The sequence below is a fragment of the Mesocricetus auratus genome, unplaced genomic scaffold, assembly GCF_017639785.1.
Source record: "Mesocricetus auratus isolate SY011 unplaced genomic scaffold, BCM_Maur_2.0 Super-Scaffold_100038, whole genome shotgun sequence".
Classification (NCBI taxonomy): Eukaryota; Metazoa; Chordata; class Mammalia; order Rodentia; family Cricetidae; genus Mesocricetus; species Mesocricetus auratus.
In genome coordinates, this window is record NW_024429216.1 from 7,523,106 (window position 1) to 7,538,861 (window position 15,756).

At 46.1% G+C, this 15,756-nt stretch overlaps 1 protein-coding gene across 20 annotated transcripts in view; it reads right to left on the reverse strand.

Annotated features, from left to right (window-relative positions):
- LOC101831457 (zinc finger protein 60-like) overlaps positions 1-15,756 on the reverse strand; it is a 68,527-nt gene that overhangs the window by 21,037 nt on the left and 31,734 nt on the right. For 3 of the 20 annotated variants that reach the window (XM_040734218.1, XM_040734217.1, XM_040734210.1), the window contains exons 1-3: positions 7,171-7,301; positions 936-987; positions 159-285 (exon numbers count right to left, since the gene is read on the reverse strand). The exons of 11 other annotated variants lie outside the window; for them this stretch is intronic. In XM_040734218.1, coding sequence (XP_040590152.1) covers positions 159-285; positions 936-968 — 160 coding nt within the window. In that variant the 5' untranslated portion in view covers positions 969-987; positions 7,171-7,301. Of the gene's footprint in view, positions 1-158; positions 286-935; positions 988-6,839; positions 7,130-7,170; positions 7,308-15,756 lie in introns of those variants that run through there. 6 more of the 20 variants (XM_040734212.1, XM_040734213.1, XM_040734214.1 and 3 more) reach the window with 6 other exon arrangements.

Below are 15,756 nucleotides of genomic sequence, written 5' to 3' on the forward strand. Positions count from 1 at the left end.
ATATTCCTTCCTCAGTCTTATGAATGAAGGAATGACAGGAATGGGCCACCAAGCCCAGCTTCAGCTACCACGGGAAAGACGGCCCTGTCTGTTCATTCAGAATAAGGAAAGCCAGTGTAGAGGACACATCCCCCACTCATGGGGACAGATGGCCTTACCCACTGTGACCAGGTTGCTGTAGGTCTCCAACATCATGTCCCTGTATAAGACCCTCTGAGTAGTATCCAGGCAGGCCCACTCCTCCTGAGAGAAGTCAACAGCCACATCCCCAAATGTCACTGAGCCCTGAAACCACAAACACAGCAGAGTGAAATTGCGGAAGCCTCTTCAAGATGGAGAAACAGAAGGGAAAGGACTCCAGAGTGGGAAAGGAGCCATGGAAACGCTCAAGGCGCCTGACTGCGTTCAAGATGATGATGTGTCTCAGGTCTCCCTGAACTCTGGAGACTGCCGTCCCCTCCAATCGCAGCCTGGATGACCTGTCCCTCTCACCACTGAACTCTCTCTTAAAGACCCTCAAGCAGGTCATCTCCTCACACACATGCACCCAGGACATTCACTCTCAAACCCGTGTCATCAGCCTGAACACACCAAAGGTGTCAATCAGGATTCCCAGTGCAGTCAAAGACACCATCACATTAACATTCTGAACCCCAAAGACCCTGCTTCCCTGTGGGACTCTGGCCCCCACTGCAAGGACACTATTCCCTGATCACAGACCAAGCAGACAGCAGATGGTCAGGGACACACTCAGAAAACTCCAGAAGCAGCGGGAGAGAGGCAGACAGGAAGTGCTCTGACCTTCCAACCCTCACTGAGAGGGACAGGGCAGCCTGGGCTGGAGGATTGTGGGTCCTGGGGAAGCTTCACGAGAGAAAGACAGCAGAGTCACCTAACCTCAAAGTCACCCTATGTAAAGAGAGAACGTAACTTACACAGACCATGTCTTGAGAACCAGAGCTGGCCATTCTTCTTCAGGGTCCTCCCCTGGGGGACAAAAAGACAGTCTTCATTGGGTTGTCACTTGATGTTCCCAGACTGACTCGGGTCAGCATGGCTTCACTGACCACGTTTATTTCCAGGCATCCGCACTCACACACTCCTGTCCACCGATCATAGCCACCCACTCACAAACAGAAGCAGACAGGAGTCCACACAAGCCGACTCTGTCCCAACCCAGACAAGCCACTGACAAGGACTCAGTGCGGACATGCAGAGCACAGGCACGCCTGCCGAGAAGTCCCCAGAAGATGCCAGCAGGGGGGACCCCACGTTCCTTCTGACAGGCAGCTAACCCCCGACCTTAAGCAGATCTTCCCACTGGAATCCCACCCTCAGGGCTGACAGGGGAGATGGCAACTGAACGGTAACTCCTCTGAACACTCAGGGCTGAGTGAGGACAAGTCTGGAGGGTCAGGCTGCAGCTGCAATTCTAAACACTAACATGGTGATGCATAGTCATCTCTCCCTCCAGCTTCAGAGGGTTTGACACCCTCTTCTATCTCCCTCAGGCACAAGGAATGCAAATGGTGCATATACAGATATACAGGCAAAACACTCATAAAAAATGAACTATCTTTTTTTAAAGTGTCCATTATCAGCTCAGTGGTCCTTGTTTGACTGCTTGAACCTAAAGGGAGAATCACTAGGAAGTGACTGGGAGACCCCAGAGCAGCATCAGAGGGATGCCAAGCCACCCGCCCAGGAGCAGGGAGCAACTGCTGGGAGAGACAGCAACAGCAGCAGCTTCCAGAATATCACAAGGAGGTCCTCTGGCAGAGAGCGCCTGTGCCCCAGCCAACATCCACTGCCACTGCTTGGTACTGAGATAGCCCGTTACTGCAGTGACCACTGGAACCTCAGTCCCATCTACACCCAGAGGGGCAATTACCATAGCCATGGCCCCGCCTCCAACGGGAGGAGTGTCCATCTTAGCTGTACTCCACCTGCACCTCAAGGAGTGACTACCTAAGCCCATCTGGAGCGATAACCGGAGGCTCTGCTCTGCTTGCACCTGAAGTACAGTCAATGCAGCCCCCAATTATACCACTGGAGAAAGGGGCCCCGGAAGCACAGGCTCCACCCATACTATTAGAGAAAGAGATGCACAGACCACAAGGTAAGAACACGCTCGACAACACATAGAGACTAGTGGTGCCACAACAGCAAGATCTGAACACCCCAATGCAGATGAATGACCCTTAAAATCATCTCATGATGAAAAATTCCCTTAAGGAAATGGAGGAAAAGACAAACAAAAACTGAAGAAATTGACAAATACCTTAAAGAAATTGCTCAACATCCTTAGCCACCAAGGAAATGTAAATCAAAACAACTGAGATACCAACTTAATACCTGTCAGAAAGGCTAAAATAAAAAACACCAACAACAGTTTGGACTGGAGAGGATGTGGAGAAAGGGGAACACTCCTCCATTGCTGGTGGGAACAGAAACTGGTACAGCCACTTTGGAAATCAGTATGGCGGTATCTCAGGAAAATGGGAATCAGTCTACCTCAAGATCCAGCAATTTCTCTCTTAGGCATACACCCAAAAGATGCACATTCTTACAAGGACATCTGTTCAACTATGTTCACAGCAGCATGATTTGTAATAGCTAGAACCTAGAAGCAACCTAGATGCCCCTCAACTGAAGAATGGATAAAGAAAGTGTGGTACATTTGCACAATGGAGTACTACTCAGTGGGAAAAAAAACCAATGAAATAGAAGAAACCATCCTGAGTGAGGTAACCTAGACACAGAAAGAAAAACATGGTACATACTCACTCATAGGTGGATATTAGACATAGAGCAAAAGATAACCATCCTACAATCCACAACCCCAGAGAAGCTAGGAAACAAGGAGGACCCTAAGAGAGTCATACATGGTCCCCCAGAGAAGGGGAAAGGGACAAGATCTCTTGAGTAAATTGGGGGCACCAGGAGGGTGGAGGGAGGTAGGATAAAAAGCAGGAGAAAAGGAAAGAGGGGAAGAGAACATGAGGGACTGGGATGGTCGAGTTGGGGGAAGAACAGAGAGGGAGAACAGAAAAAGAGATAGCTTAATAGAGGGAGCCATTATGGGTTTAATGAGAAATCTGGCACTAGGGAAATCTCCAGGGATCCACAAGGATGACCCCAACTAAGAATCTAAGCAACAGGGAAGAGGCTACCTTAAATGCCCTTCCCGCACAATGAGATTGATGACTACCTTAAATGGCATCATAGAGCCTTCATCCAGTAGTTGATGGCAGCAAAAGCAGAAATTCACAGCTAAGCACTGACCCAAACTCCTGGAATCCAGTTGGAGGAAGGGAGCAGTGTCCAGCAAAGGTGTGAAGACCATGCAGGGGAAGCCCACAGATACAGCAGAACTGAGCAAGTGGGTGCTCACAGTCTGACAGCTGAGGAACCAGCATAGGACTGAACCAGGTCCCCTGAACCTGGTGTCAGGAGCCTGGGCAGTCTATATGGCCTCTGGCAGTGGAACCAATACTTATCTCTAGTGCATGAGTGGGCTTTGTGAGCCCATTCCCTATGGAGGATACTTTCCTAGCCTAGATACATGAGGGAGGGCCTAGGTTCTACTCCAAATGATGTGACAGACCTTGATGATCCCTGATGGGAGACCTCAACCTCCCTGAGGAGTGGGGGGGGGGGGTTGGTGGAGGGAATGAGAGGATGGGAGGGAGAGGGAACTGGGATTGGTATGTAAAAATAAGATAGTTTTTAATTAAAAAAAAACAATCTGGAACCACAAATGCAAGCATAAACAAGAGAATAAAAGAGATAGAAGAGAAAATTTTATTAGTTGAAGATACAATAGAGAAAATAGATTCACAGGTCAAAGAAAATGATAAATCCAGCAAATCCTTAACATAAAATATGCAGGAAATCTGGGAAACCGTGGAAACACTGAACCCAAGAACTACAGAGATAAAAGAAGTGTAACTCAAAGACACAAATGTAGTCAACAAAATCGTAGAAGAAAACTTTCCCAACCTAAAGAAGGACACACCTATGATAATACAAGAGGCTTACAGAACACCAAATAGATTGGAACAAAGAAAAAAGTTCCCTTGCCACATAATCAAAACATACAGAACAATAGGCCAGGTAACATACAAAGGCAGACCCATCAGAGTCACACCTAACTTCTCAATGTAAACAATGAAAGCCAGAAGGTCCTGAACAGATACTGTGCAGACATTGAGGGACCACGGATGTCAGCCCAGACTACTGTACTCAGCAAAGCTTTCAATAACCATAGATGGAGAAAACAAGATACTGCATGACAACACTAGATTTAAACAATACCTATCCATAAACCTAGCCCTAGTACAGAAAGTACTAGAGGGAAAACTCCAACCCAAGGAAGTCAGCTGCATTCACAAGAACAAGAATACAGGCAATAGATGAGCTTACAGCAGCAAATCCAAAAGAACACACAATGCCATCACCAACAAAAACAAAAATAACAGTAACTAACAATCACCTATGAAAAAGAGACAGGATAATAGATGGGAAACAAATACAGAATTCATCCTGCTGCATACAAGAAACATACCTCAACCCCAAAGACAAGACATTACCTCAGAGTAAAGGGTTGAGAAAAAGTTTTCCAATCTGTTCCTAAGAAACATGCTGGTGTAGCTATCCTAATATCTAACAAAACAGACTTCAATCTAAAATCAATCTAAAAAGATAAAGAAGGGCATTTCATATTTAGCACAGGAAAAATCCATCAAGAGGAAATCTCAATTCCAAACATCTATGCCCCAAATACAAGAGCTCCTACATTTGTAAAAGAAACATTACTAAGGCTTAAATAACAAATTAATGCCCAGTAATAGTGGTAGAATTCAACACCCCATTCCCAACAATGGACAGGTCTGCCAGACAGAAACTTAACAGAGCTGGTTAACAGTTAGTCCAGGCATTATCTGCACAGCTGTGATATGTAACCCAGCAAAGTATAAAAGCACAGGGCAAACCTAGCAGGAACTTCACGGACACACTTACTACACTATGGATGAGCGTGGAGAATAACAAGGGAAGTTACCTAAAAGCAAAAAGACATGCTGGGGCTGGAGAGATGGCTGAGGGATTGAGGGTTGGGTCAGCTTTTCCAGAGGTCAGGAATTCAGTTCCCCGACAGCTCAGAATGCCTGTAACTGCAGCTCCAGTAGACCCTCTACCTAGAGTCACTGTAGCCATAAACACCCACACCAGATTATTTTGAATAAAATAATCTTTAAACCAAAAGATAAGCACTCATGATTTCATTCATACAGAATCTGAAGATGCTACCTCACAGGAACAAGTAAAAGGTGGGTAATGGGGTTATGAGTGTCTGAGGCTGGACGTGCAGCGTCGTGGTTGACAGTGGGAGACGGGGATCCGTAATGGACTTGGGAAGATGATGATCAAGGGCTACAAAATTTCAGCTACACAACACGACTTCCAGATGCATCATGCAACTCGGGGTTGATTTAACAGTTTTGAAAAGATTCATAGAATAGACATTAAATGTGCTCACTACAAACAAATGTGGCCGGTAGATTTATTCATCACACAGGACATAAAGACTCCAAAGTATGATGTTGTATACAATACAAAACATTTCATCTCAACATTAAAGAAAATCTGTTCTACATTACTACATTCGTTTTCATTTTGTTGTTTTGAGATGGGGGTCCCCCTGTATTCCCCAGCTAGCCTGGAACTTGTTATGTGAACTCAGCTGACTATGAACATACAGAAATCCGCCTGCTTGGCGGATCACTGTGAGTTCGAGACCAGCCTGGTCTACCGAGCAAGTTCCAGGACAGCCTCCAAAGCCACAGAGAAACCCTATCTTGAAAAACCAAAAAAAAAAAAAAAAAAAAAAAGAAATCTGCCTGCTTTTGTCTCTCAAGTGCTGACATTACAGTGCATACCATAAATCCTACCTTCTTCTTTTCTTGAGTCATTTTCTTAAAAATATAGCCCGTAATCAAGTTATTTCTAACATGCCTACTCACACCTGTACTACAAAAAAAACCACACAAAGCAACAACTAAAATACATCAGGCTGTTACTATACGGCTGGCACTGCACTAACAAAACCATCACTCTAAGGAACATGACAGGGCTACAGAAAGGGAACAGAACCAAGATTCCAACCAGATACCACAGATCCACATCCCCAAGTTCAACCACAGCACTGCACACCTGGATCTGGCCAATACCACCCGTTTCCTCACAGACACCCTGAATATCACTAGCCCTCAAAGATGTCAAATTCTGTGCTGTCACTTTCCCACACCCAAAATCCTTGAGCGTGAATAGAAATCGCCTACCACCTCTATGCTTCCCCCTGCTTTGAAAGAAGAGACCTTTAAAAATCAAACGCTAAGTGATGCATGATGACAAAAAATAGTAATCAATTTGACAAATTGGAGTTTGAAAGCCCCTAAGGGTAACCTCTGGAGGTCCCTACCTCTAACACCTTGGGGAAACGGACTGATTGTAGAGAGAAGGCGTCAGGATCTCTGAAACGATTCTATGAATATTGAGTGGAAAGGGGGGACAATGTAAACACAAGGATGGAGACACCGATTTACGCATTCCACCTTCACGTACCGACAACGCTATTCTAACACTACAACCTCGTTTCTCAAACACAAAGAAGGAGCCAGCTCACTCTTGAATCTTGGGTGTACAGCAATGATGCTCGCACTCCGCTCCAAGCCCTCCCTCCTTTTGAACAATGGCGGACTCGGGGAGCCTGAGCGAGCTCTCGTGAGACCCCAGACCACACACCCCAGCGCACTCCCTTCCCTTCCCGCGACACTCACGGTGCCCACAGCTCTGAGAAAGTTACGGACGCAACAAGTAGCCGCCCTCCTGGGCGACCCTCGGGGGCGCTGGCGGCCTCCAGTGCTCGGCCCGAGCTCAAGTGTGGAGCTCAGGGAAAGCTTCCCCCAGACTCCGTCCCTGAGCTCTCGCTCCTGAAGCCTGGTCCCCTGCTTCAGCCCCGTGACGGCGAGGAAGCGGGAGCGGAGAGCGACGAGCGCGGGGACACCGGCACCGGAGAGCTCGAGATGTGCACGAGAGCGCACACACAGAGACCCACAGCCACACGCGCGCACAGTAACACGCGCGCACACACAGTCCTTACACACTCACCCACACACAGCACCGTCCGCGCCCAGCCCGCCGGCGCCCGCCTCACTCAGGGAACAACGACGCCAACGAGCAATTTCTTACTCCCACCAGAGAGCTCTGACCGTCCGCGGGAGCGCCGCCAGGACACCGGAAGTTGATGGTTTACGTCCGGCGCGGTGGCTCCTGGGAAACGTAGTCCCGGGGTCCTGAACTCGCGGAAGGCGGGCGCTCTGCGGCTCAGCGAGATCCCGGCATGCAACGCGGGCCAGCCGGTCTAGGAGCTGCCCCAGAGGCTTGTGGGAGTTCCCACGGGGGTGCGCGCTTAAAGGGGCGGCGCCCTCGTGTGATCAAAAGGCACTTCCGGGTTCCGCGGGCAGTTTGTAATCTCGCCTATGGAGAGTACAGTTTAGGTGCAGAACTGGGGTAAAATCAGATCCGGACACAACTGCTTTGATTACGCTTTGCCCGACACCCCCGCGGTAGGCTTCCTCCTCGCTGTGCCACGAGGGTAGGGACCATGATGACTTTGAAAAGACTGAACTAGAGGATTGGCTGGTTTTAAACCAGTGTAGGTAACATCAGACTTCAGAGAGCCATTTGTGCGGGACCCTTGCAGGGTTCGCAGTTCCTGTCACCCGGATCGGACAGTCCAAAGTGAAGGACTTCACGGGAAGGTGTCCTAAACAAACACAAACACATTCTTCCCGTTTGTAGCAAAATCCTACTTTTGCCGTAACATGACACCCTTGAAAATGAAAAAGCACTTCTGTTGTTTCATATATTTACACAAAACTTTTTTCATTCCGGGCGGGATAGGAAACTAATGTCAAGATAATCGACGGTCCTTGTCATAGCACCAATCGTATTAAATGTATTATAAATGATCTGAACTTAAAGTATGAAGAATAGATCGTCAGGTTACATTTGAAAACAAGCAGATCCAACCATGTGTTAACTACAGAAAGTATGTTTTAAAGACAGGTACTTCGCAGATTAAAGTGAACATCTTCACAATAGTCAAGAGAAGGCTTAAATGAATTTTAAAATTGAGGCAGATGGGGGACAAAGAACATTGCCAGTGAAAATAAAGAGGGAAATTCATCCACTGGTAAACAAACAAACAAACAAACAAGCCTTGATTGGAGGCAGTAGCACATGCCTTTTATTCGCAGCAATGACAAGGCAAAGACAGTTGGATGTCTGTTAGATGGAGACCCGCTAGCTTGAGGCCAGCTAGGACTATATAATAAAATCCTGTCTAAGCATTAAAATAAACCCATAGTATATGCCTAATAGTACCGCTTCAAAATATGAAGGGGGACTATTTATACCTGCTATACTAATAAGGAATGATAGCCACATCCAATATCACATTCAAATGTTTCCAGTCTCAATAACTGATAGGACAAAAACAGAAAACCCACAGAGCGTATAGGACAAAAACAGAAAACCCACAGAGCGTAGTCGAACTGGACAGCATATCGGCTGTGAACACTGCAAGAATCACAATGGAGACAGTTAAACTGGAATGGAAGCAGGGGGCCTTGAAGGGAGGGCTTTCACACACACAACTGTGGCAGGAATGGTTCCTATACTCCTTTAAACACTATTTGAAGTGTACGAGCCCTACTACGACCTTACACGCAAAAGATACTTCTGTGAGTACGTCTGTTGATGAAGTTTTTCTTGAACTGGAGACTGATGTCACTTTGTCATTGCTTCTTGTAGCCAAGGATGTTTCCCAGCAACTGTCTGACCTCCGCACTTCACCCCTACAAACCCTTGCCGTTCTTGACCTCCCTGAGTTAGCAGATGCTCTATTGTACATTATTTTCCATATTTCAGTCCTCTGCTTGTCCCTGGATTGTTTTTTTTTATCATTTTTTATTTTAATTTTAAATAGCTTGTTTTACATGTCAATCCCAGTTCCCTCTCCCTCCCCTCCTGCCACACTCCCCTTCCCCTCCTCCCTCCCACCCTATTGCCAAATCCTTCCACATAGGGGATATCTAGAGTCTGTCATTTTACTCTTGGTAGGGTCAAGGCACTCCCCTAAGAGTCCAGGCTGAGAGAGCATCTCTCTTTGTGCTATAGGCACCTGAAGACAGTTTGTATACCGTCCCTGGATTGTTTTACGACATCTACTCTCTCAGTTTTTAATAAAGTTGACACAACCCACTTGGTGTCGTATTTATGCAACACTCTTCCCAATGACAAGAGAATTCTTACATGCAGACATAGCTATATTCTGAGCCACAAGACAAGTCTCAATGAATTTAAAGGAATCAAGGTCATAAGCAACATATTGTTTGATAAATGGAATTAAAGTAAAAATCATGAACAGATGGCTGTATAAATATCATTAGTCTCTCTCTGTCTCTCTCTGTGTCTCTGTCTCTATGTCTCTGTCTCCCCCCCCCTCTCCCCCAGTTCTCAAGACAGGGATTTTCTTTGTAGCCTTGGCTGTCCTGGAACTCGCTCTGTAGACCAGGCAGGCCTGGAACTCACAGAGATCCGCCTGCCTCTGCCTCCCAAGTGCTGGGATTAAAGGTGTGAACCACAACCCGGCACATTAATTCACTTGCTCCTAGCACAAAATAGCTGGAAAAAAAGAGAGAAGGGAGAAAATTTTGTTTTTGCTCTGGGTTCTAGGGTACACCCCATCACAGCAAAAGGAAGTAACTGTAATGTGAGTTTGGGGCCGCTGCTCATACTCCATCTGAAGTACCCAGCAGAGAATGACGTGCTCATTTTCAGCTAGTTTTCAAGATGTAGTCAAACATCTGGCTTCCAAGATGTGTCTCTTCACCGCGATTAACCTTACAGAGATAATTCCTTAGAAACATGTCCAGAGGCTAATTTAGCTGGATAATTCCTCACAGTCATGGCCATAGGCTAACTTATCTTAATGATCCCTCCAAGTCATGCCTACAGGCTCATCTCCTAGGTGAGCCCAGGTCCTGCGAAGTTGAAAATATCACAAATGCATTGTCTAAAATACTAGAAACTTAAAAGTGTATGAGTTCTAAGATAACTGAAATTATACAGTGTTTGAATAATCTCTTTGTAGAATATAATTTTATGTTATACTACAAAGGATTAAAATAACAACTGTGAACATTGTCAGGCCAAAATAGTCACTTATGTCAGCCTCTGGCTACATGGCTACTATGGTCCTGAGAGGAGATTTCAGTCATGTGTTGAGAAATGCCTCAGGTCAGGATATTACTCTCATCTCCAGCACCTGCACCTGCACCTGCACCTGCTATGATGATAATGGACTAAGCCTCAGGAACTTTAGGCAAGTTGCCAATTAAATGTTTTCTTCTATAAGAGCTGCCTTGGTCATGGTCTCCTTAGGTTAGGTGGATTAAAATATATCCCTGATTTATGGTGCTTTCAATTCATCAAGAATTTATCAGGAAGTGACCTCTTTGTAAGTTGAGGAGCATGTGTGATCCAATAAAGGGGATAAAAAGCGGGGAGACGCTTTCTCAAATGTGCTAGATTTAGTTAGCAAGGACTTCCATGTCCTTCATAGCACAATGAAATGGAGGGGGGGAAGAGAAAATGAGGGGGGGCGTGGGGAAAGAAAGATGCCTGTTAATCTGACATGGAGTCTTAACATTTTACTGTCACAACCTGCACAGTAGAGTTAACTCACTGGGGCAACAAGGAATAAAGAAAAGACAGACAGTCATCCAGGAAAGCTTGGTTCTGATGGGCCATGGGCTTTAATGGAGAAGCACCATCAGCAACCCAGAAAATTATATGACTGTCCACCAGAGAAGACTACCTGGATGTGGGTTTAAGCCAATAGCAAGTCTCTATCATCTGGGCAGTGGTGACCCTAGGTAGTCGGATCCCGGTTTAACCTGGAGCCTTTTTCAGGGTGAGCTTTGACAAACTTCAGTTACAAGAACAGTTAGCCAGAACCACAACTACGGAAGCCAAAACTCAAGGCCAGTACATTTAGAGACTTTCCCAGATCTACGAACTTTGATACATTTCTTTTTTTTTTTATTTGGCAGGTGGAACTCCATATGTGCTGAGTTTTATGGCCAAAATGGTACTTCCATTATCGAGTCATCTGTGATAAGGTCTATGGCATGTTACCTTCCCTCCTAGATGCCCCTCAGCTGAAGAATGGAAATGTGGTATATCTACACAATGGTGTATTAGTGGAAAAACAATGACATCATGAAATTTGCAGGCAAATAGATGGAACTAGAAAAAAAATCATCCTGAATGACATAACCCAGACCCAGAAAGACAAAGTATGTACTCATTCATAAGTGGATATTAGATATAAAGCAAAGGAAACCAGGCTACAATCCTCAGTCCCAGAGAAGCTAGGTAGCAAGGAGGTCCCTAAGAGGGACACATGGATCACCCTGGGTAAAGGAAACAGATAAGATCTCTGAGGTAAACTAGGAGTGGTGGTAGAGGGGAGGGAATTCAAGGATGGGAATATGAGGGATCAGGATGGTTGCGTTGAGGGTGGAATGGAGTGGGGAGAGCGTTGAAAAAGGTATCTTGATAGAAGGGACCATTATGGGGTTAGAGAGAAACCTGGTGCCAGGGAAACTCCCAGGAACCCATAAGGATGACTCCAACTAAGTCTCCTAGCCATAGTAGAGAGGGTTCCCAAACTGGCCTGCTCTTATAATCATATTTTGACTACCCTAATTATCATAGATGGAAGCAGGTTCAGAAATCCCACAGCCAAGCACTGAGCCAAGATCTGGAAATGGGGCTCAAGATCATGATGGGGAAACCCACAGAAACAGCTGACTTGAGCTTGAGGGAGCTCAGACTCTGGTCCAACAGCTAGGGAGCTAGCATGGGATCCACCTAGGCCCTCTGCATCTGGGTGACAGTTGTGAAGCTTGGTTTTTTTTGTAGGGCTCCTAGCAGTGGGACTAGGGACCATCCTTGATGTATGATCTGGCTCTTCGGAACCTATTTCCTATGGTGGGGTGACTTGCCCAGCCTTGATGCAAGCAAGAGGCGCTTGGTCCTGCCTCAACCTCATATGCCATGCTTTGTGGCCTCCCATGGGAGGCCTTACCCGCTTCTGAATGGAGACAGAGGAAGAGTGGATGGGGGTAAAAGAGAGGGAAGGGGGAACGGAGCAAGTGCTTGTAGACCAGGCTGATCTGGAACTCACAGAGGTCCATCTGCCTCTGCCTCCCGAGTGCTGGGATTAAAGGCGTGCGCCACCAACCACCCAGCTTGTATGTCTTAATTATCTTAACAGTCAACAACAAGTTAGTCTCTGGCAAATGCCCTCACCCTGCCACCCATATGATAATTAGGTGTTGTGCTCCCATGATGGGACCATGCTGCCAAATGCAAATGAAGCACACTGTGAGCACCCCTTAGGTGGCAGCCCAGCTGCTGTCCCTGCCCTGTATCTTCCCCTCACTCTGGAACAAGGTTGAGCTTCTCACCGAAGCTGACTCCTGGAAGGCGCTTGCCACCATACTCACAGGCCATACAAAGTCCTGCTCACTGCTTAAGCTCCCTTTGTCCTCACAGCCTGGTGGTCAACAGACCACGAGGAAAAGGGAGACCCCATAGTGTGGCCTTGTTGGAGTAGGTGTGACTTTGTTGAAGAAGTGTCACTTTGGGGGCAGGCTTTGAGGTTTCCTGTGTTCAAGCTATGCCCAGGGTAGCACAGTTTTTCCTTCTGCTGCCTGCAGATCGAGATGTAGAACTCTCAGCTCCTTCTCCAGCACCATGCCTGCCTGCCTGCCACCATGCTTCCCATCATGATAGTGGACCAAACCTCTGAAACTGTAAGCCAATCCCTGTTGAATGCATTCCTTTGTACGTGTTGCCATATTCATGGTGTTCTGTTTTTAACAGTTCTGCTTTCTGGGCTGAGGTACCTGGCCCTGAGGCTTGTGCCCTAATCATTTTAGTTGAAGTAACTATTGCAGCCCCACACACCTGGTTTCATCTGTAATAAAACTGCTCCCATCTGGGTAGAGCGCTGCATCGAAATCTTTCCAAGGGTGTGTCATCTCAAAGCTGTCATGGATAAGCACCTGCAGGCCATCATCAGGCAAGAGGGTACCAGGATTGATGACAGTGGGTTTCTCAAGCCAGACATAAGGGTGGTCCAGGAGTAGGGCCGAGAATGGTGTCATGCAGGCACTAGATAGCCAGCATTCTGGTGTTCCTCAGAGGAGGGCCTCCACTGCTTTGGGTGCTGTGAGTATAAGATCCTAACCCAGAGTTGACTTGGTTATTTGTTTTTTGTTTTGTTTTGTTTGTTTTCTTTAGACTAGTAGTAGCTGCCACTGCTCTTATACAAGTGGGCCAGCCTGTAGCTACAGGGTCCAATCATTAGGACAGGTATGTCACAGAGCATTTTCGGTGGCCCCTAAAATGTGGGTTAAAGTCCCTTTTGCAATGCCTTTTGTTTCGTGGACAAACATGAAAAGGCATGGAGATGTCTGAAAGTACTCAGGCAGGAGCTGAAGTCAGAGCTGTTTTTAAGTCTCAAACATCTAGTGTTTAGTCTCAGTTCATATTAGGGGCTCGGTACTCCCTTTCTGTTGGTGTAACTGACTTGTTAGTTTAAAACCCCTGGTATCTAGAGGTGACCACGCCTAGCCCCCTGGGAACTCTTAAGCCTGTCTCTTGGTTTGGGGAGTTGGAATCTGAAGGATGACAGCAGTCCTACTCTGAGACAGGCTCATTTCTGCCTCCCCCCATCAGGTACCCTCTGATGTACAAAGTGATACTTTCTTAGCCAATATTGTGTAGCCCAAGTTTTATAACTTTCAGTAGTCCCTCAGTGGCCCTTTTATAATCTATTTTAGTTTTAGAATCTAGGAGGTCATCTTTATAAGAGTATGATCCCAGGAAACCTCTGAGGGAAAGGCAAGAGGTCAGCACTTAGTGTCTCTTCAAAGAGCATTGGAGACTTTCTAAATCCTTGGGTCAACCTGGTCTAGGTAAGTTGCCCTCTGTACCCTCCCTTGGATACCTCATTTCAAAGCAAAAATGGACTGACGTTGCCAATTGGAGGCTGAAGAATGAATCTTTCAGGTCCAAGATAGTGTAGACCTGTTTCTGGAAAAATTAGATTCATAGGAGTAAATGGGTCTGGGGTCATGAGGTGGATGGTCTCTATGCACTCTTATTAATTTTCTGCCTATTTTGGATGAGTCTGTAGTTAGAGGTCCCAGGATTCTTCACAGGTAGGAGAGGTGTATTCCAAGTGACTGGCAGGGCACCAGGATGCCTCCCTCTAATCCAGGCACGATGAGACTGCAATTTCCCTAGTTATTTCCAGGTACACTGGGTATTGTTTAATCTGGTCAGTGGTAGTTGAATTTGTAGTTGGGCCAGTCCTGGGTGGCTGGTTTCTGTCCTCACACTTGGAAATCTTTGTTGTCAATCTGAAAGATAGACCAACTCTACCTTTTGACTGGGGGCGGGACTTTCAACTAGGAGGCATTCTTCTGACAGAGGGAAAGATACCAAAATTTTGCTGGGCATCTGTATTGTTACTATGTCTCATCAATCAAGAAGGTGAAGGTGGCTTTTAGTTTATGCATAAGGTCATGTCTTTCAATCAGTTTTGTTGTTGTTGTTAAACACACTTTGAGCTACCCCAAGGAATTGGGACCTATTTCTATCTTTAAGTCCATCTAATTGTTACAACCTTTCATCCTAATATAGGGGACCAACTGAGAGCAAAAGTCAGCAGGCCTTCCAGGGACATTCACCAAACACAGCATAAGAAGTTACAATAAGACTAGCCACATACCATTACATCAAGACTAGACGTGGCAATTCAGTAGAAGGGCCACACAAGTAGGCGAAAGAGTCAGCTACTGACTCCACTCCCAGAGTTAGGAATCCTACAAGAACACTAAACTACTCAACCATAATGTGTATGTAGGACCTAGGCCAGACTCATACAGCCTCCCTGCTTTTGGTGAGCCCTCATGAGTCCTGGCCAGTTGATTCTGTGGGCTGTATTCCCATGGTGTTCCTGACCCCAATGCTTATCCCATCCTTCTTTTTATGCTGTGTTGGTGGGTGTCCCTGGAGGCAGAAGGGGTGAATCTGGGGAAGAGGGGAGGTAGGGGGAGAGACTGGCAGGAGGGGAGGGAGGGAAAAGTGCAACCTGAATGTAATACATGAGAGAAGATTAATTAATTAATTAATTTGCTCTTATGTAAAAATAACTGATGGTGGCTGTAAGTATTTCTTCTTCCAGAGGAATTTTCATAGTAATAAATCCTTAGATAAAATGTTTGCAGAGGCCAGGCATTGGTGGTGCACGCCTTTAATCCCAGCACTCAGGAGGCAGAGGCAGGCGGATCCCTGTGAGTTCGAGGCCAGCCTGGTCTACAGAGTGAGTACCAGGTCAGCCTCCAAAACAATCCAGAGAAACCCTGTCTCAAAAAACAAAAAAAATTTTTTTTGCAGAAAAGAAAATGCCATGATACTCATTATTATGTATTGTTACTATATAATAATAATGTGTCTATAAGGCTATAAAATTAGTTTAAAAAAACACATTCCCCTTTGCCTTTTAAAAATATATAAATGGGGCTTTTGTTCCAACTTGTTCAGGAATGA